Source organism: Semicossyphus pulcher, unplaced genomic scaffold (assembly GCF_022749685.1).
Source record: "Semicossyphus pulcher isolate SPU_LCO1_2020_fin unplaced genomic scaffold, fSemPul1.0.p SCAF_20, whole genome shotgun sequence".
NCBI lineage: Eukaryota > Metazoa > Chordata > Actinopteri > Labriformes > Labridae > Semicossyphus > Semicossyphus pulcher.
This window is the reverse complement of record NW_027211694.1, coordinates 22067578-22090091: the sequence shown is the minus strand read 5'-3', so window position 1 is coordinate 22090091 and position 22514 is coordinate 22067578. Positions and strand designations below refer to the sequence as shown.

The window sequence follows — 22514 nt, the reverse complement described above, 5'->3', positions numbered from 1 at the left end:
CTGTTTCTGCTGCATTGTTTGTAGTTCTTGTAAATTTCCACCAGGAGCATGATGGGAAAAAATCTCAACAGGAATCTAGCTGTAGTTTTGACCCTGCAAGATAACCTTCTTCTTAGCACAATACGGTTCTTTAAAGTGAGCGCTCGGGATAAAGAGCAAGAGGAGAAAGGAGAGGTCACCCTGGAGCCGCCTCTTCCTCTGTTTGATCTCCCCCTCAGTCCTCACCCGTCACCACATTCCTCCTGCTCCTTTCTGTCCCGCTGCAGCGATGACAGATGACTGTCCTCTCGTCTGTCTTTGAACTGGCCTGCCACACTGTCCCCATTCACGGCCGCATGCATGTCAGTATTGTGCTAACAGAATGTGTGTGTTCGTGTGGCGGGAGGAAGAAGGCCTCCCCCTCCTCACCTCGGGATCAGCGCTCCTGCAGACCCCCTCGTCGCCGCAGATTGAGCCCATAGATTAAACGTGACAGGCGTAATAGGTCGGGGATGCCAGGGTGGTGGTGTCAAACGGTTTTAAGACATGAAACCAGCACGACACGGATGCCATGTCACCACTCACACATCATGTCCAGTGTCGTCGCTGCTGCTGTGGGTGTGCAGGGCGACCGAGCGAGCCAGAGGCATGATGTCAGTGCCCCCCGAATCCCACATCTCTCTGTGATCCAGAGCTTTTCACAGGTTCGCACACAAGGGAGGTTTTACTTTTTAGTAGGCACTAAATCAACAGCAAAAAGGAGGACATTTACGTCGACTACAAAGACACAAAACCACCACAAAAGATGCAGCTTCCAACGAGCCGTCAGTCTTTTATGTACGACAGGTTGGGGGGCCAATACGTCAATGCCATGAGGATCATATTTACAGAAACGTTGTCTGAAATAAAATCAAACCTTGACCACAAGATAGATAAACATGTGCATTAAACTGCTGCTGCACGTCTGGTTCAAGAAACACCTCATACTTTCGTTTTGCACCCACTGCAGCCGCCTCTTTCTGGCCAATAACTTTGCATGAATCCATTAAAAAGCTAAATTCTTTGTCACTCACTCGGGGGATTCTTGCAAACTAATCCATTCACCACAAAACCAGAAACATTTTGAAATTGATAGTCCCTGTGTTTTCGTGTTGAGCAATAAAGTAGGTTTACAAAACATGGAAAAAATGCCTCACTCATCTCAAGTGTTTCACTTTGAGAAACAGGAAACAAACAGCTCACTATCTCTTTAACCTAGACTGTGTATAAAGAGTCAACACAGCCTGTTGGTTTCAATGAATGCCAATGCAAAAGTATTCAAACTGTTCAGGGAGAAAACTCTCTTTGTTTACTTCACAGAGTTTTCCCACGTGGAAATTCTGACCAATCAGAGAGCAGTTTCCTCACGCATCAAAACTTTTGGTCCGTTAGTAAAAGCTGCCGTGTGAACACAAACCAAACTCGAGGTGAAATGAAACTTTGTAACAATTTGTTCTTTGATTCAAACAAACGGACTGTCGGTGTGGAAGCAGCCTAACTTGCATTCTTCTTAATGGCCAGCAGGGGGCGACTCCACTGTTTGCACGGACGCAGAGAAAATGGTCGAATGTTGATTTATTCCCTCAGTAAACATGTTCCAAATGAGCTTATGGTCTCAGTCTCTAGTTTCAAGTGTTCTTCAACACAGCATGATGTTCATTTAGTGAATGATGCTCCCATTTAGAGTCACACAGACCAGACGGCAGGGGAGGGTTTAGAGCGGGGCTACCTGTGATTGACAAGTCGCTATCAGGACAAAGGCATAGCATGTTTACCCCCCCTCTCGTCCAAATATGGTCACTTCTGCCTCCAAAAAACAAAGATGGAAACAGCTCAACACCAAACTCAAGGCTTTAACTCTAGCTCTAACACGCAGCCGTCAGTCTTACCATCGGAGCGGTGGATGCAGGTGTGCTGGTTGTCACTGAGGAAGAAGCCGTCCGTGCACTGACACTCGTAGCTGCCCATAGTGTTGACGCACACCTGCTGGCATCCGCCATTGTTGTCCACACACTCGTCCACATCTATGAAAGACAGAGAGAGAGAGAGAGAGAGAGAGAGAGAGAGAGTCAGCCAGGGCAGCCAATTAGGCTTCATAAACAAACATGTGCCGGTTAAAGTTTATGTGCTGGGAAATGTCTGATGAGACGGATGACACCCGAGTCAGGAATGTGAGGGCCAAGCATGCACATACACACACGCGCCCACACACACACACACATACACACACACACACACACACACACACACACACAGTACATGCTCATGTTGTCAGACCCTTGTTACCACCTGGTGCCAGTAGTTTCATTTAGCCACCTACAGTGCCAGGATCAGACGCCTGCTAGGTCACCCTGTCTGCTGTGTGTGTGTGTGTGTGTGTGTGTGTGTGTGTGTGTTGTGCGCACATACTGGTGTACACGTGTGTTTATAGGACCCCGCTGTGCAGCTGAAAGGCCAGTAAATTTCCAATGGGGCATTTTGATGGGGCTGAAGTGAGCTGCAAACATGTAACACCCTCGACTGACTTTAACAGGGATCAAACACGGCTGCTCGGGTGTGTGTGCGTGTGTGTGTGTGTGTATGTGTGTGTGCGTGTGAGTGTGTGCATTGTGTTTAGTCTGAGGTTCTGAGGTTGACCTTGCAGACAGGTTACACAAACACAGACAGTGCAGACTGTGGAGGATATAGAAAGACAAACACATATAGCACCTCTAAAACAACACAACCTGCTTTCATGGTGCATTGTGGGTAGTGTGTTTGTGTTCTTGTATGACTTTGTTGTTCTAAGTAGTTAAGTCAGATCAAAACAACAGTTGTGTAAAACACAGTAGCACCAAAAACAAGGCATCGAGGAAGATATCGTGTTAGCATATGTGTTCCTGCTAGCGTAATGGAGTCCTGATGTTTAATGAACTGTAATGTTGTGTTGGCTCGCAGTGTGGGGGTGAAACCATATCACCAACTTACAGGTAATATTTAGTGGCGACAAAATAACTTCTGATACAAGCATCGGTAACCTCTGATGCTGCCTCTGATGCGGTATCAGGTATCGGTGAGTATGCCACCGATCCGATACCATCATTTATGACATGGCTGAGTTAAATCCTTGATTCCAAGGTCTGCCATTTCTCTATAGCAGACCGTTGCTATGAAGAACAGACCGTTGCTAGGGATGCGGCTCTAATCACACAATCAGGAGGACTAACTGTAATCATATCAATCCACCCAAAGAAGTAAAAACCCAGACAGGGTAACGGGTCTTGTCGTCTTACCCTGAAGGGGTCGCTCTGCTAACAACCCGCTCACTATACGTTGTCCCTTAATTATTAGCCCCCCAAAAAACTACTTGTTTCAGGTATCATGTGATGACAACAAACAACAACTGTGCAGTGCGAGCTGAGAGTGTATTGGTATTCAAACCTTGTAAAATGACAGCAATCAGTGGTATCAGAGGGGTACTCTGTATCGGCCAATACCCGAATCTGGGTATCAGAATTGTTATTGGGAAGAGTGGACTGTGTCAGAACCCTCTGGTTAACGTGGAGCCCTGTCTCCCCTCAAAGACATTAATGGTCTTGCACTCTTGCACCCTAATTCACTAAAGAATCGCGCCTGTGCAAATGAGTTTTATCATTATGAAACATTCAGGGAAATTTGAGCCTCGTGGCAAAAAGCATCTAATTCACAAACAGCAGCGCTAACAGCACCGCGCTGTTACACTGACAATATTACCGTCTGCAGAGAGCTGCTGGGAACTGTGGTGCAGTGTTATAAGAGCTGTCACACAAGTTTACACTGATCACAGCGACAAGTCCACCTTTTGTGTGATCAGAAAAAAGTCTGTAAATAATATTTTGCTTTTACTATTTTAATCAGGAGGAGATCAAACTCAAGAGATGACGCTGTGGTACAGAGAGTGAAACTAGCAAACACCTGTCCAGTCTGGGCTGCCCCCCTCCTCTCCCTGCTCGCCATCGATCTGTGGTCGGCGTTGAGCTCCGTCAGTGTGGAGCAGCGGAGAGTGGAGCTGCAGACAGCTTCTCTTCACAATCAGACACAGAACAAGAGCAAACTGGACGGATCTGCGAAACTTTATGGGCGTGTTTGCGCTTGAATATCATCAGTGCAATTTGCTTTGTGAGTCGACCTTGAGACGGAGCAGATAGACAAATGATGCACAATTTATGGAGCTATCAGCGGCCGCAATTCATTCTTAGACAAGTGTTTCTATAATGCCACAAAAGTGCAGACCTTCCAAGCTTTCCAAAACAAAAACACGTGCAGACACCAAACTCGGCCCTAAGGCTGCTGAGTCATGATGTGTAATAGACAGTTAAATAAGCGAGTATGATTTGCAGCACTTACCAAAAGAAAAAAGCAACAAAAGTTTGCACAAGAATGAAAAACATATTTCTCAGTCACTGTCGCCCTCATCGACTAGCTGCAAGCCTGTCTCTATGAGCTCTTTCAGGAGCGTTCAGGACACCCCTAATATTGTCAACAAGTGTTAACAGCTTAAAAACCAAACCATGAAGAACTTGAGGCTGCCGGCTCCTCTCCACTAAAACCAGGTTACTGTGTGAACTGACGCCGAGCGGCCTGAGGACACAAAGAGCCACATCTATCTGTAAATATCTCCTGTGGTCACCTGCTGTCTCTGCTGCTGGAGGCGCAGTGGAGAGGAGCTTGTGGTTTTACCTGGAAACTCTCCGCTTTTAGACGGCGCTGTTAAACGCCTGCAGAGTAGACGGAGCCTTTAGGAGCCTTTTAACAGTGTGCAGAGAGACAGAATACTTTATTATGATATTAACACTGGCAGGAAAGAAGGGAAGGAAGAGGAGAGAAACCACAAATATGTTGACAAGATGTTCTTCCTGTGCCTCTTTTCTCCTCCACTTTCTGCTTTGTATTCTGTCTACTGAAGTAACCTCATGGATCTAACAGGAAGGAGATCATCCCCTTAAAGAACCAGGTAGCAGCATTAACGCTCCCTCAGTGGAGGAGTCCGTGTGCAAAAAAAGAGACTGCAGAGAGGTGAACAGACACTGGCATTGCACCACAGACGACTCAGCTGTGTTGTTGGGAGTTTCTGCACACAGCTGGAGACTCTGCCAAACTCTTGCCAGCTGCTAAATTTACTGTATCCTTTATCCTCTGTACCAGCCGCTACCAGCTTACACAACTCAGAGCTTGTTTTTGCTTTGCATGTGCTGTAATGTCCAAAAGTCCTGTTTTTCAGATGGAAAGCTGCAGCCACTTCCAGCCTGGGCATCATTTCTACATCTCTAAATGACTAATGGGAACACAAAGTGTTTTCATCCTGCAGCAGTGAAACAGGCTGTAATGGCAGCAACATAATTCCTGCAGGTGATCAAAGTACGCCCAATAAAAGTGCCCGACAGGCTCAGGTTGTTATTCTGTGTTTGACATCACAGAAAGGATCCCTACAGAGATCGACCTTTTTAACGCTAACATCCTTTTTTGAACCAGAAACGGCCGTTACAGCGCTCTCTGCAAAGCCAGCAGTATATTTACGTTGCAGAAGACTGGAGCTTCTGCCATGATCAGTAACCCCTCGATCCCACAGGATCCGTGTCCGGTGCGTTCGGTCTGCGCCGCAGTTCTGGTCCATCAGACGGCGCAAGCTCTCGCCCACAGGAAGCGTGTGTGGTCCGCAGCACAGTGGAGCACTGGCCCGAGCAGCTGGATTAGCAAGATCATGAGAGAACTATGTTATCGCGCGAGCGTGGCGAAATCACACAGAGCAAACACAAACAACAGTTCAGTTTGCACCTCCGAGGTTGATTATCGGCTCATTTGGAGATGATTTCATGATTTTTGTGCTTCTACCATGGCTGAGTACACAACTGAATTAAAAGTTTTCTTTAAAAGATTTCAGTGGGAGTCTGTACCAGTCTGTACATGGTGTTTTATTTTGAAACGACCGGATGCTGTAAGCTGTTTTCATGTGTGACTTCCTGTTTGGAACGATCAGCTTGACGCGTGCTTGAAGCGGCCTCTGTCCAATGCTGTGGCATCACGAGCATGGACTTGAATGGGCGCTATCGACTCCGGAGGTCGCGGCGCACACGGAACGCGCCGGAGACGGATCCTGTGGGATTTGAGGGAGACTTTGGTCTTTTAAATATTTTTTCTCAGATATTACAATAACAGTTTATTACACTATAAAACAAAATAACTTACTCATGTGGTCTGTCAGGAAATAGCGACCTCAATTTCAGAGCGCTTCTCTAACCAGCGCTTCCTGTTGCTAGGTTACGTAAGATGTCTAGTGGCACTTCCGCTTCCCTCGGTAGTAACTGTTAAGTCTGTTTGAAATCGCTCTGTGTGCTTAATATTTACTTTTAGGAAAGTTACAAAGAAAACAAAAACAAAGACAGGAATCGTGTTAGCAGCAGCTCTACGCCTGACTTTGAACCCTCGAAAACACAAAAGGATTAGCTTCTACTCCGCCTTTGTTGTTGACAAAGTTGATATCTGAAGTCCCGCCCCTTCTTGATTTTGATTGGCCGGTGAGGGAGAAGTGACATTGACGAGGGTGGCGGTGTTCCAAAAGTGAGTGCAGCGACAGAAACAGCTGAAAACGCTGAACTTGGACGTAACGTTACATCCAGGCGTACGCCCAGCTGGTGCACTCGGCTCCTGCGTCTTCCCCAAGGACTCTTCGACATGTGGCTGTAGCAGTCAGTGTCCCAACCGCTAACCGTCCAATTGAGAGGCTGTCAACATCACCACTGAGCCACAGACCAACAGAGAAAGGTCTACCTCTGTCGGGATTCTTCCTGTAAACTTAGAGTCTCAGCCTGTTAGTGGACGTGCTCTGAGGGTTGCAGTGCAGCCACCACAGCCTGTCTCACTGCTGCTGGCTGAAATAAACTCTTGCAGCAATCATAAAAGCATTAAGTTTTTATAACTATAAGTCACTGACACAACGAAACATGTGAAAACAGAGCTGGGATCATTGTCAGAGTGATTTACACTCATGACACGCTGTACTAACTCGTATCCGGGATTCCAGCTTCACCAAAACCAAAAGATAATTATAAATAAATACACTCTCCAACTATGCAGACGTGTTCTGGTTCAGATTGTGGTGACTGCACAGCTGCTAACAGATCCATTCAATCATCTCAGCTGAATGGCCGTCAGATTCACTGACTGTCCCACGGGACGGTGCGTGAATGAGTGAGCCATCGTTCTCAGTGCTGACTTCATTATGTCCTGGACCGGTTCGTCCACAAACCACCAGTTCATGTAAATAAAGAGGTGCATCAGGGCTGCAGACGTCATCGTGTCCTGGCTGAACTCTGAGCACAGTCCTCTTTAACATGACTGATGACATGATACAGGCTGCAGGGGGAGAGAGTGAAAGACCAAATTAACTCATCTAAATATTAAATCGACCTCTGACAACAGCTCTGCACAGACGCAGGCCACAGGGCCATTCGACAAGTCTCAGCCGGAGCCACTCTGATTTGTTGAACAGTGCTTGTGTAAACTTGCATAAATTTTTGTTTAGACACAGTTAGGAAGTGTTTGAAACATCAGCGGGGGGGGGGGGGGGGACTGGACGGAGGCAGAGAGGAGAGAAGAAGTGAAGGGAGAGACGGAGGAGAGGGGCGGTGATGGGGGTGTCGAAGAAGACACAAATAGTTAAAAAATGCTGCATATGAAATTTTAAAAACCTCCAACACACGATTCTATTTGCAAAACATGCAGGAGGACGCATCAGATTTTGCACTCTAAAGTGGAATCTACTCCGACACGTGTCAGACGAACGTGTGCGACACGGCAGCATGTGTTCTGCGATCTACAGCTGCTGCGACTGCAGCAAAGACGAGCCTCAAAGTCAGCCGATGGTAGCTGTGATTCCTGGCCATAAATAGGGGCCGGCAGTGACGCCATAAAGTTCGAGTCTGCAGGAAACAGTAGAAGAAGAAAACTTTGCAACCGACTTAGTAAATTCTGTATTTATGTCGGATGTAGAATCAAATGAGGATGAATTAAAAGGATTGTTTTACCCACATGTTGAGGAAATGTACACATTCATTGCTCTTTCAAATGAGTCCTTCCTGCTCACGTAGCCGATCAATAACTTCAACAGGAGACTGAAACCGAAGTTGGCTAAAATGAAGAGGTCACAAAGTTTAACGTGGAGTCCTCGGTTGTGGGCGTGTATTTACAGAGCGGTCAGTGGCTTTCTACGCTTCACTGACGCGCAGCAGTGGGGAAAAAATTACTGGTGTATTACACGCGCCTCCCGCGCAGCACACGCGGCTGGTGTGGCAGCACTGAATAACACTGGAGCGGTTAAAAACACGCTTCAGATACGCTGCCTGTGTAGATTCCTCTTTACTCTGTTTATGTGAGTTACTGTGTTTTCTTACAGCATCGTTCTGTTCTGCTCAGTCTGTTTGAGCCACGCAGGTCAGTAAGCAAACGATAACTCGTATATCTTTGAAAAGAGGCGGGTCATTCGGGGGGCTGCACGGTGGCTAGAAGGTTCCAGGTTCAGACGTGGGGGGCCTCTCTGTGTGGAGTCTGCATGTTCTCCTCCAGATACTCCGGCTTCCTCCCACAGTCCAGAGACATGCTCGTTAGGTTCATTGATGACTCGAAATTGCCCGTATGAGTGTGAGCGTGAGAGCTGCAGGAGGATGCATCGAACTTTGCACCCTTCATCTTTTGCTTTTTGTGAGTTTGTATTTTCTCAGCGCGTTGTTCTAACCTCGTCTTCACTATCACTGTGTCCGTGTATCGTGTCATGAAAATGTGTCTTCCTCCTGTTTGTGGTGACGGAGCGCTGAAGAGACGAACCTTCTGAAATATAATGACATGAATTATCCTCATGTTGGATAAATGACATAATAAAACGCTCAGCCCTTTGTGCCTCGCTCTCTCTTTGTCATTAAACATTGTATAATAACAGGAACACATTTTGATCCTTTAATTATTATCATTTTCAAACAGTGTGATGCGTTAATGTGGTCTTCAGAGTTACATGCGAGGCTGTCAAACTTCTCCTCACTCTATCTCCCCCTCCGCCCCGTCTCCTACTCCCCCGCCGCACAGCCGCCTCTCAGATCTCACCGTGGAACGAGAAGGACGCGTCGGCAGGAAAATAAACTGAGGCGTTCACAGAGGGCACCGAGCGATCGACACATTGAGCCCAGCTGTGTCCACGACGAAACCAAATAAATAAAGTCAGAATCAAAAGAAGGCGAACAGGACGGCTCTTTAATCACAGCACAATTACGCAATCTTAAATCAATTAGTGCCCAAACTTGTTGACACAGTGCATCTGGGAGATGATGGAGCAACTTCCTGCACGCTCACGCACACTCTTTTCTTTTTTCTTTCTCTCTAAAACTCTGCATTTTTCCAACGAGCCGTTTGTCATCGAGGCTCGCTCAGAACACCGCAGGGTCCTGAGGTCTGCGAGGATCATGCTTCGGGTCTATTAAAAGCCGCAGAAGTCCTTATTGTTTTCCACGGGCGGGCCAAGAGCGTGCGAGAAAACAAGAAATAAATTGAGTGTGAACTTTGACGCAGAAACAAACAAGTCAGACAAAAATGTTGTTTTCAGATGGAGCTGTTGCCGTCTGACAGAGTGCATTTAACGGCGTCGATCTGAAGGGTTACAGCAAAGATCATTTCCTCCCCGTCTGCACTCAGCTGCAACAAATGTCCTCCGACTGTACGGGCTGACATTTTGTTCCCAGCTTTGATTAATGAGTCAGACAGCAGAGTGGTTACAGTTAGCAGGTCCTTCATTTTGCACCACTCATTTTAATGTGATTTACGACGTCTTTGAACTCATCGCAGCTGATTCGAGCCGCAGCGATGACGTGCGATGTCGTACGAAAGCCAAGACACTCTGTGGATGTACACACACTGCCAGAAGGAACCGTGTGTGTGTGTGCGGGGATGGGAGGGGGAGTGTGTGTGCAGAGTGTGTCCCCATTCATACAGTAAATCTCCTGCTGAATGAGACACTTGAGAGCGAGACATTATTACAAACACTGAGGTCCTTGTTGACGAGCGGCGTGAAGATGAAGGTTGGAGCTGGTTTGAAAACTGCGGTTTGACAAAAGGAAGACATGTCAGTGTGTCAAAAGTTCTGTTTAGATGGTTAGCACGCATCACAGGGCGCGATGTAGCTGCACAGTCAGTGATGACAGTAAATATAAAGTGTCCATGAGTCATTATGCAGGAATTTGCTACCCGACCTGCAGTGTCGGTACCAGAGCGATGCTACGTTACATCAGGCCTGAAGTACGACCGCATCCTCTGGACTGTTCACACATTTTGTACAACAGACTAACTGCTGGCATCAGAGGAAGCCACATGATACACGCCTCGATTAATGAGTCATCAACACCTTTGCCTCAGAACAGGCTGGTTAAGAAATATTTACAGTGTGGTTAACTTCAGGGAGCAACTGGCGACCAAGCAGGAAGGAAGCTTTCACTACAGAACCAACAACGCTATCACCACCTCACGGCGCAATCATCAACAATGGTCCATCCATCCATCCATCATGCGAGATCCCGAGGCGTTCCCAAGCCAGGTGGGATATATAATCCCTCCAGCGAGCTCTGGGTCTGGGAAAACCTCCAAAGGGAGTTACCCAGGAGGCATCCTAATCAGCTGCCCCAACCACCTCAACTGGCTCCTCTCAGTGTGAAGGAGCAGCGGCTCTACTCCGAGCTCCCTCCGGATGTCTGAGCTCCTTACCCTCTCTCTGAGGCTGAGCCCAGACACACTGAGGAGGAAACTCATTTCAGTCGCTTGTATCCGTGATCTCATTCTTTCGGTCACTACCCAAAGCTCATGACCACAGATGAGGGCTGGAACGTAGATCGACTGGTAAATCAAAGGCTTTGCCTTCAGGCTCCCTCTTCACCACGACGGTCCGGCACAACGCCTGCAGTACTGCTGATGCTGCACCGACCCGATCATGATCAAACATGTTGCATTTAAAGGACAGTATGGACAAATTTTTTTTAACCAAAGCCTTATTTTTACATATTTTGGGGTCTAAATAATCAATACTCACAGAAAGGTTTGGAATGGCTCCATTAAATTACTTCAGTCTGCAGATGTGAAACAGGCTGAAATGGCTGCAACACAATCTGTCAATCAAAGTCTGTCCACTAAAAGTTCTGGTTTGTGTCACTGACAGGCTCAGATTGTTGTTCCAAGTGTCTGACAACATTACACAAACGATCCCTGCGGAAAAAGACCTTCAAGTAAAAGAGAACAGATTTATTTTGACATCAGAAACAGTCGTTACATCGCTCTCTTTAAGGCCACCAGACTCCATTGACAAAAGCAGTGATTTTACCCTGCGGAACAGCTCTGTCCTTGCTTTGTGAAAGCATCATTAAGAACATATTCTTACTGCTCTAGCAGGCAGGAAGGCTCAGGTGCCGTCAGACCGTGTCATTACATCCTGCATCACCTGTGGAGGTGTGAGCAAGGTCGACCACATCTAAAGTGTGTGTGTGACAGATTTAGGAGAGAAGCTGCTCTGACTGTCAGAGAGACACAGCTCAGACCCATCACTCCGAGCAGAGTGAGAGCCAACGTCCAGAAACTATCCATCAAGTGTTCTCCTGTGAGGTCTGCATGCTGCATGATACATGTTACACCTGGACAGATTGACAGTCAATCACAGGGCTGACACAGACGCCCCTTTTACACTGCGGTTCCGCCTCAGCGCCGTAACGAAGCTCCGCCATCATGAAGCCTTTGGCATTTTACATTGGACCAAGCAACATGCAAAGCAAAACATGTGCGAGGTGTAAACAAACAGCGTGTGCTTCAAATACACAAACAGCGGCGCTGTTCCGCCCTGCCGGCTCTGCTCTTTACACAGACACCGTTTCAGCTCTGTTACACCTCTGTTACTAACCCCGGCTCAGAGGTCGCCCCACCATTCTGCCTCTGTGCGTTCTACATAGAAGACGGAACGTAACAGAGGCGTATAATAACCCCGCCTTGAACTGGCGGTGTATAAGGGGCTAGAGAGACAACGTGCCACGCTAATACTCACACTACGGGTAATTTAGAGTCACCATGAACCTAACGATGTCTTTGGACTGCAGAAGGAAGCCGGAGTACCCGGAGGGAACCAATGCATGAACAAAGAGAACATGCAAACTCCACACAGAAAGGCCCACTACGTCTGAACCGGGTCTGAAACTAGGAACCTTCTAGCTGTGAGGCGACAGCGCTAACCACTGCACCACCGAGCAGCCACAGAAGCTCTCAAATAAACACAACGATTTGCTCGTTGTTTGGTTTCTTACACGAGGTTGCTCAGTAAATGTTATGGTTACCTGTCCAGTGACTGTCGCTCTGTCGGGACGTAATGTTCTTTACAAAACTAAGAAATGGAGGCCGCTGTCAACAAGCCAGGAGGGCTAACATCTCATTAAAGAGCCTCCATTATCTCTGTATATCTATCATATAAAACAGGAGGCTATGGTGGGTTTGTGCCTCCGCTGCCGTGGCTCGGTGGCGGTTTGAAGTCCAGTAAAAACATTCAGCGACTCATCTGACAAATCGATTTAAAACGTGACTGCAGAGAAGAAGAGAAAGGAAAGGACACCAGACGGCTATTAAGGTAATTAGATGAAAGTTAGTACAAGGTCAACAGACAGACAGGAAGAGAGAGAGACGGATCGCAGGAGGAAAGACAGGAGAGAGAACGACAGGAAAGAGACAGAGAGAGAGAAGATGGAAAAACAGGTGGAGCGTGGGCGATCACTGTCTCGAGGAGGAGAGGAGAGATGACAGGAAAGGACAGGACGGGGAAGGAGAGGTCATGAACGGGAACACAAGGAAGGAAAGAAGGATGGAAGAGAAGACAAAGGGAGGAATGAAGGAAGGAATAAACTTTAAGAGAAAGATCTGCTGAAGGTTCACCGGCTCGTCTCTTCTGGTTTTGCCCTGCAACTTTTGGAACTCAATTTTTCTCAAATGCATGCTCCAGAGACATTCAACCCCACCACGACCTGGCCATCTGTGGATGCTCAGCAGAGACTCTTGAGCTGCCGTACGATGCGCAGGTCGCTCAGCATTTGCTAAAAAACTTACTCTCCTCACCTGAAAGTCTACCTCACCACCCTGCTTCATGCATCGGCTCAAGGACACGTGCAAAGGCTGCGTCTGCTCAGAGTAAATCTGAGGGAGTCTTTCTTTGTTAACCCGCAGCCGAAGGGACTCTGCAGGATCCCTTCAACACATTCGTCTTTGGAAAACTGAAAACTGTAAATAAAATATTCAAAGAAAATAAGAAAAGACAAATGAGAAAAGGGGGAAAGGTACAAAAGAAGAAAAGGAAGAGTGGGGAAGAGTGACAAGGACGGAAGAAAAGACGGAGAGGAGGTGAGGGACTGATTGACAGTGAATGTCTATAAAGGAGGGACGGAGAGACAGGGAAAGAGAGTGAAAGAAAAAAGTAATAGAGAGATAAAAAAAAGGTCTATTTTAGCAAAGGAGGGGAGGAGAAGAAGAGGAGAACAGAGGAGAGAGAGAAAGAAAGTTAAAGGGAAGGAAGAGAGAAGAGGGGATAGAGAAAGGAATAAAATAAAGAAATTATCAACAAGGAGGATAGAAAAAAGAGAGAGGAAAAGAGGAGTGTAAAAGAGAAACAAATAAGTAAAGAAAAAGGAGGAAAGAAAGGATGGAGAGGAGAGGAAGTGAATGACATGAGGCAGGATAGAAGACAAGTACAAAAGGAGGAAAAGAACTAAAGAAGAAGTAAAGAAAGTCTCAAAGTGAGAAGAAGGGAAGATGAAAAGAAAAAGTAAAGAAAGAACAAATAAGAAAGGAGCAAAGGAAGAAACAGAGGAGAGGAACAGAAGAGCAAAGAAGAAAAGAAAAGCATGAATAAAAAAGGGAAAGAAGGGAGGAGGGAAGAGCAGGTTCAACTGAGAAGGAAAAGAGGAGAGAACGGACGAGTAGGAAAGACATAAAGAGCCGGAAGAAGGGAAAGAACGATCAACACCAAATAAGAAAGATAAAATAAAGAAGTGATGGAAAGAGAGAAGAAAAGAAGCGTCGCTGCCCGCCCTGGCTTTGATTGGGATCACACACGTCTCTCCGTTTGATTTCACGCTTTACTGCCTCGTTTGAACTCAGTAACCCGCTTTTAATTAGCGGCAGTTCATTAAGGCCTCATCCAGCCTGACGAAGCCGCTCTGGGTTACGGCTTCCTCCCATAAAGAGCAGGTGATGACAGCTCTCACATGACTCAGCCGCTATCACTTGAATTAGCGGCACAAACACGTGTGTTGGAATCCCACTAACCTCCTCCAGTTAACCACAACACATACAGCGTCACGGCGGCTAACCAGCAAGCTAACGGCTGCAGACAGTCGTGGAGCGTTTACAGACGACAGGGCCGGAAATAAACAACAACAAGCCTCGGTCGGGCTCAGTTAGAGAGATGCTTCCCACCAAATCACTGCTCCAATGTGGAAAACTGGAATCTTTTAGGCAAATGTTGTTTTTTCTTACAACTACGGTTCCATTTTTATCGTCTCTGTCATCAGATCTTTCAGTTCGATCAGCTTTAAAACAACCAGCTTCATTCAGTGAGATCCTGGAAACAGAGGAAACCACTGAGCCAGATAATGAAGTTCATGTAAAGACCTCTGGATGCTGGCTGAAAACAATTAACTCAACTTCAGGGTAGTAAATAAAAAACAATAACTTTAAGGGGTTTTTCAGGTTTTTTAACATGTTGGGGACCAAATTAATTGTTTGTACTAAAAAGTTTTGCTGCAGCTGCAACTTAATCCTTTGGGGAAGATGCAACAGATCCGTCCACTAAGGCCGTCTCTTCACATACACAGGTATTTTTCAAAACGTAGCTTCTTCTCATGGTTTCATGTCACTGAAAACAGCCAGGGTGCAGACTTTTAGAAACCCCGTTTCCACGGAGACGTGGCGACATTCCTTGCAAGATGACGCTGTGAAAACAGGACTTTTTACACATATATGTGCAGTTACTCATCCACTGTTGAAGTATCGTCCCCCTTCCTCGATGCACCATTGCAGCCCGCCAGGTCGTCTTCCAGCAATAGATTTTTTTCAGACTTCTGATTGGCTGCGATTTTCTTTTTCTTCTTTGCATGACCGGGTTTTATCGCCGCCTGCTGGTGTGGCGGTCTCATGACAGCGTTTCTGTTTTTGCGTTTATTTTTGTAACCGTGCTTGTGTGGACGGGTTTTTTTTTTTTTTTATATGAAGGAGAGAAAAACATGTGTGCGTGTAGACAAGGCCTAAAAGTTTCCACTGACTCCGATTGTTATTCTAAGTGACCTTTTTGTTAAAGAGGAAGATGATTTTCTTAACCAGAAACAGACGTTACACCGCTCTCCTAAAAGCCACCAAACTCCAAATTTTACGTTGCAGAACGAGGAAGTTGCTGACCTACTGCTGTCTCGGTGGATTAGTTGTTTGTATTGTTGTATTACCTTGGAGTTTTTAATGTGGATGAAACGTAATATTTAACACAAATAAATTAACCAATCAGGGCAGAGGTAGACCAGCAACTTCTGTGCTCTGTTAAATGAAGCTTGTATAGCCTCCGTAGACGGCGTAGACGCTAAAGCCGAACTGAAATGAGACGGTCTGACGGACCTGTTTGCGTCACCAGTCGTTCCACCCGACGCCACTCCTTTTGCCTAGCAACAGGTAGCTAGCAGGCTAACTAGCTTCATCATAACAAATCATAACAAAAGTCACGTAACTTAACCTGTTATTTTAAAGATAATTTGTTACAAGGGCCTTTTGTTTATCTCGAGCAAGTAAATCTCGAGCTATTCGATTGAGTTGAAACAAAAAAATATACATTTCAAGTGTATTCATTGGCCGCTTAAGAGTCCGCCATCTTGTTTGAATTGGTGCGCAGTGCATCTTGGGATACGTTCCCAGTGACGCAGTCGGCCTCCAAACACGCCCTTCGAAGGCTGCAGCCCCTGGATTGGGACACAGCTAATATTTTGCATGCTGGTCTCACACCATTCTGCTCACACTCCCTCATGCATGCTCGCTCTTATCTTTTGCTGCAGTCATCAGCTGCTCTCCTCACCTGGTCACACCTGTCCAACAGCACTACAGTTAGCCTATAGTGCTGTCTTTTTATATATGTCTTTAATCCGCCTCCAGTTCATTCGAGCCGTCCTTTTGTGCGACCCACCGCTCCCCATCAACGCCATTTCCTCCTGCAGAGTTCAAGCGCCAAAGGCTTCTGGCCATGATTCATTACCACATCGTCATTGTAAAAGAAATATTTACCCTTTCTTTATTTACTCGCCTCTCCTGATTGAATTACTGTTTTTCTGAATGGAGTCTGGTGGCTTTAAAGAGAGCGATGTAACAGCTGTTTCAGGTTTCAACATGACTTCCTCTTTAACAAAAAGGTCTCGGTCAGACACTTAGAGTAACAATCTGAGCTTGTCAGTAGACGTACAAATTTGCGATATCAGCACCGGTGATCTGCTAAATTAGTTTGAAGTTTCGGCACGTCGGATATCGGCAGAAATCCAACATCTTGCATCCCTTACCTCCATGTAGGATGGATTTTTTGGGGTGCATGAACATTTCGTTGTTTTGCTGAGTTACTCACTACTATAACTTTCTCATCACTCCTTTTTTTTTAATTTACAAAGAGGCTAAAAGAGGTGAATCCTGCAAATGAAACCAGGAAGTCGCTCTGACCCTGTCGGATCAGACCTACATAATATAACTTTAACCTTTGTTTCAAGTTCCACAGTGTTTTATAACAACCCTGTGTTTATGTAACCGGGTGAAATCCTCTCAATAAAACCTCTTGTGTGACCCGGACAGAAGTTAAACTGTCATTAGTCACAGACTCGCTGAAAACATGAGTGTCAGCACCACATTTCCACATTTCCATGACTAAACACTTATAAAATTTGGAAGCAAAAACAGGAAAGTGCAAGTTTCCTCGTATTTTATCAGTCGGGTTGTAAAGCTGTTTCTCTCAGTGACTCCCGTGTCTGCGTTTCAAGCCAGAGAGCAGAAATCTACGATGGTGGATTAGCATGCTGGCAAAAGCTAAGAGAAGAAATCTCCATCAGTCGATCAGTGTGAAGCCGTGTCTTAAAATCTAATGTCTCATTCTCAGTGTGATCTCTCAAATGAAAATCTGGAAGCTCCGACAGAAACGACTGCTCTCCTAATATCTGAAGTGTTTGGTAATGGAAATGTGGAGCAGAAACACTGATGTTTTCATCAAGTCTGTGACTAATGACACTTTAACTTCTGAAAAACATAATTTCACTTGTACAGCCAAAGTTTCAAACGTCTCCCGGTCCAAAAGAAACCGCAGAGGCCAGCAGAGCTTCTATTGAACATCTCTTTTAGGTATGAATTGTGATGTCAGTGCGTCTTTAACTCTGCTTTATATCAGCTGTCTCAAAGTCATTCCTGTGAGCTGAATCCACAACTCAGCAGCTCCTCTGCACCGCTGGCTGCTGCTATTAGCACTCAATCTCTCACTCAGTCTCTCCAAAGGCTCAAAGAATGAGCTGCAGCACTTAGAAATGCCAAAACACATCCCGGCAAAGACGCCCGGGCATCCACATCACATGTTTTTATGTGTCTGATTTCATCTGAGCGCTCGTCAGTCAGCGGTAGACGACTGACAGGATGAAATGTGTTCGAGCACATCCGTGCAGAACTACTTGTTGCACGGGGCAGAAAAAACATTAGTCTGGCTGACACTGAGTCAATAAGGCAGCACTGGGGCTAAATGAGCTGGATCTGTCAGTAATAAAACACAGCCAGATATCTGAAGGAGAACTCTTCAACCCCGACCACCCTCCCAGCGGAGCAGAAAAACAAGCAGCAAACAGCACAAATCATGGACGGCCTCCAAACGATGACAGAGGGACTGTCTCCGAGCCAGACGGGCTTACACACACACACACACACACACTGAACACCCTTAAGCATTCTCCTTTAAGCACTGATATTTATTCACAATTAACATGCACAGACACTTAAACTCTCTGTTAAACTAAAGATGGTTTAACATTTAGACCCAAAGCTAAAGCTACAGCCGAAGATTTAAAAACCGACTTCCCATCAGCCCCTAAATCAACTCGAGTCTGTAATTTTATTGACACAAATAGAAAGCGCTTCATGTTTTTACTTCAGTCCCACTGAGCGTCAGCATATCCAGACAAAAATCCCATGATGCCACATGAAAACAGATTTTAAATCAAAGATTTTGCCATATTTCAACATCTGGAGTAAACAACACGACGTTTATGGGATCAGATTTTGACTGATATCGTGTCTGAACAGCTCAATGACACCGAAAAGCCCACAGTTTACAAACTCAAACGGGGTCGGCAGAGTTTCTAAAGCACTCTCTGAAACAGAGTGTGAGCATGTTTGGTGTTAACGTGACTATCCTTCCATGAATCAGCCACTCCATCACCTTTGTTAAGAACTAAGAGTAACGTATGCAAACAAAGACGTCTCTTACCCAGACAGTTGTGTCCGTCGTGGGCCAGCATGAATCCATCGTAGCAGGTACACCTGTAGTTTCCAGGTATGTTGATGCATTCGTGGACACAGCCTCCATTGTAGTCGTTCTCACACTCGTCCATGTCTGAAAGAGAAAGGGGGGGTTGTGTTATGTAGTTTTCTGCTGTAGTAAAGGTCGTCTTTCTGATTGTTGTTCTCACTGAAGGTTATTCTGCTGGAGATCATCCATCACTGCAGACACAGAACTGCAAATGGTAACGCAGTCCTCCCTGTCAATCAATGGACATGAAGTTGTCTTTATATTTAAGGCGTCTTTGCAGCTGTAAAATTGTTGCTTTTAACTTTTGTTGTTGTTTTAATCTTTAAGTTTTTAAAAGGGAAGTTGCTGTGTTTTGCCAGACGAGGCACCTCGAAACATAATATCAGGTCAGAGCGTAATATTGCTTATAATTTACTAACATCAGTTTTTGATGGTATCTCCTATAAGACACCACCCACCCCCCCTGCAGCATTACACTACAAGTAATGGGCGATCCTCAGGAAGGGGTGAGGAAGGACAGGGTCGCGTCAGCTGGTGTTTATTCGATGCACTCTCGCCTCCAACAACCCCCCACCTCCATGCTGAGCCAGCGGAGGCTTTCGCAGGAGCCGCTCACAAGTAGTTGCCATGCGGAGCCACTTAAGCAAACAGTCCTCCCCCTCCGTGTGAACAGCAGGAGATCCGGCAGGCAGCGAGGAGGACCCAAACCCACATCCTCCTCCTCAACATCCTCCTCCTCCTCCTTCCCCCTAAAGTACTCACGATGACACAGTGCAGGTGTGGACCACCTCCTTCTCTCTGCCTCTCTTACTCCAAAGGTTGTCAGTTTGATTCATTCAAAGTCACTTGAGGCTAATGTCTGTCTATGATCATGCTGGCTGATTTAAGCAGGTTTATCTTGTTCATAATCTTTGATTCGCTTGTTAGCAGCACTGAAACACTAATTAGCTCTAATTAGCCGTGGCAGATTGGAAATCACATATTTTTACATTTTGTCCACAAACTAAAGTATTGAAGTGATCTCACTTCATCCTCTGGGGAAAATGAATGGGCGTACCACATTTCCCAGCAGTCCTTTCACTGTTTATCAAGATAGTCTAATAAAAAACACAAAACAGTGGCGCTACATTAGAAATCAGTGGATCAGTCCACCGGATTAATTCCCTTGAGAGCACAAATGTCTGAACCAAACTGTATCACAGTCCAGACCAAAGTGTTGGGCAGACCAACCGACAGACAGACGGACCAGCGTTGCCATCTCTACTGTCCTGCCCTGTTGGTCAACCAAAAACATCCAGTCTTTTGGTTGGTAGTGTCCAACACTGCGTCCTTAAAAAGACATTCATAAACCAGTTTGTAACAGTTTATAGTTTTGAGAAACACATATTGCCAATATTTGATCTACAACAAAAGAACCTGCAAAGCTGCTGTGACGGCCGCGGCCATGTTTGTTTCCCTATTGCTGTTCTCTTTCTGTTTGCCCCGCCCCCTGTGGTCCGGCTTCTGCATGAATTATCTGGCGTCCTAGTTGTTCGGTGACTCCGCCCACCTGTGATTGCTGACTGTTCTGCACCTGGGTGGAAGTGCATAAAAGCCTCGTTTCCTTGGGCTCCTGTCTCGCTCCCTCCCTGGACAGCCAAGCTCCTTTTTGATTGGTTTTAAATTAAATGTATGATTTGGTATTTGAAATAAATTATTAGATTTTTGGTTTGAATTAAAACTTTCTTTGATGCAAGCTTACTGTGAGGACCTCCCTTTCTTGATGCGGCCCAAAGGAGCTGGTCATAACAGCTGCTAATGTTCATACTATCTGCAAGGGCGATGAATTACATTTGTTTTATAGCACAATCCAGTCATTGTCAATGCAGCACGATTAATGCTTGGTTAGGAAGATTATTAACTGAAAGCGTCAACACTGAAATAAAGCACAAGACAGGATACGTTTTGGATATTTCATCAAAGACTGTATAAAAGAAGACAGTTTAGACTTTGAGTTGGAAAAGTGAAGCTAATTTAAAAGAGCTTTTAAACTGTCTTCTTTCTAAAGGCCAGCAGGAGTCTTCATTTATCACCTCAGCAAACGTTTTCCTGTTGTGTTTACGGTCTCAATCACCCCGTCTACAGCGTGATGTTCATTTTGTAAAATAGGGTCCCATTTATAGTAAAATGGACCATGACGCAGGATATGCTACCTTGTGATGAACAAGTCGCTACTGTGGCTAACCTGTCAACCAGCATAGAGGTGTAGCAATCCAAACATGGACACTTCCGGCTCCAAAACACCAACATGGTGACAAACTGCTGAAACAGGACTCAACAAATGAACTGGTGACTTCACGCTGGCTACGTCCACTTCTTATATACAGTCCATGTATTTAACTGAACGTCCGATCTCTCCCTGACTTTCATTTATGTTTCCTCGTAGCTTAAACACAACCGCATGCAGTCTGGACACTGGATGCAACGTCCTTTACTTTGCAAGCTTTCCAACAAACTCAACCATTTATACAACCTCTGCTGCAGAGAGATGAAGCGCTTCGTCGACTGGAAAAAAAACAACATTGCCAACGAACACACTCCAGGCAGCAATTATGGTTCCTTTTTAATGGATTTGGCAAAACAATTTTTACCTTACGGACATATTTTCCAGGAGACATGGGCTCACCGATATCATCCCGACATACAAGCCGGGACTCTGTTTGCTGTGATCGGAGTTTAGCAGGAAGTGGTGGAAAACTGTCTGTGACTCCGGTTGCCAGGTTTGATCGATGGCTGGATGGTTTGCTGGCACAAAGAAGCAATGGGCAACACACTCACAAACACACTGACGTCTCTCTCAGCCTTTACATGTGGACATAACCCAGACCTGTACACTGAGCGTACACACACCCAAGAACACAAACATACAGCATGCAACAGAGCAACGTGCATACCACGGGACTTTTTCTCCTCAAAACACTCTCACCCAGCTGATTAACATCGAGATTCTGGCTCGAGTGCGATCGCTTTGAAGTGTCCAAACGTGGGCGGATGTAAACATGAAGAGATCCTCATCTGAGAGGTTTCACTTGGTTAGAAACTGTCATGACAAAAGCCAAATCAATGCCACATTCTGCAGCGTGAAGCGCCACAGACATGTTTACCGGAAGCCAATTACGCAGGCCGACACACATCTCCGACAAAGGAGGCCTGTCTCTGTCGCTGAGGGACCACGCCAGCATGATGGGGATTTACAGGAACACTTATATCCACATACTGAGAAGATTGATGACAACTCTTTGCATGAATACGCTCCTTCAAAGGGCGAAAAAAATTGCCCCTAAAATGAGCTTTAATTGAGGTGCTTGTCCGTAAGAAGTGCCAGGACTCATCTTAAAGGTACGGAAAACATAACGAGCGATCAAAAAAGGGAAAATCAATCATTATGGGATTAAAGAGCAGGAGCGTTGTGTTTATAAACCCCTCGCAGCCATCACTGGCTCTTCCTAAAAGGCATTTGAAACCAATTAGCTGGCGAGCTGGAACAGGGGACTGTTTGGGGAAAGGTTGTTTGGACACTTTGCTGTTCTGCCAGCTCGGATGGCTCGGTGCAGCGCGATGTGGCACTTCCTCTGTGCTCTGCTTTTCATCTGTCAGAGATGAAGGGATGAAGGTAAAAACGAGAACACGAGGGGGGAGAGAGGCTGACCGCTGAGGGTGAATCAAAAGCAGCAGGTGATTAATTGGTGCCTGAATCGCTTCAAACGGGCAGACTGAGAGAACATTCACACCAAGTTGGCTCACTTTGAAAACACTTCTTCTTCTCCCTGTGTTGGCCGTCCTTTTACTCGGAGCTGTGGTTCAAAAAAGAGGGGATAAAAAGAACTATCAGAACTATCGGTGACGAGAACAGTAGAAA

At 45.9% G+C, this 22514-nt stretch overlaps 1 protein-coding gene across 3 annotated transcripts in view; it reads right to left on the bottom strand.

Annotated features, from left to right (window-relative positions):
* scube1 (signal peptide, CUB domain, EGF-like 1) overlaps positions 1-22514 on the bottom strand; it is a 119291-nt gene that overhangs the window by 71625 nt on the left and 25152 nt on the right. For all 3 annotated transcript variants that reach the window (XM_069671069.1, XM_069671067.1, XM_069671068.1), the window contains exons 3-4: positions 18575-18700; positions 1908-2042 (exon numbers count right to left, since the gene is read on the bottom strand). In XM_069671069.1, the coding sequence (XP_069527170.1) occupies positions 1908-2042; positions 18575-18700 (261 nt within the window). The remainder of the gene's footprint in view (positions 1-1907; positions 2043-18574; positions 18701-22514) is intronic.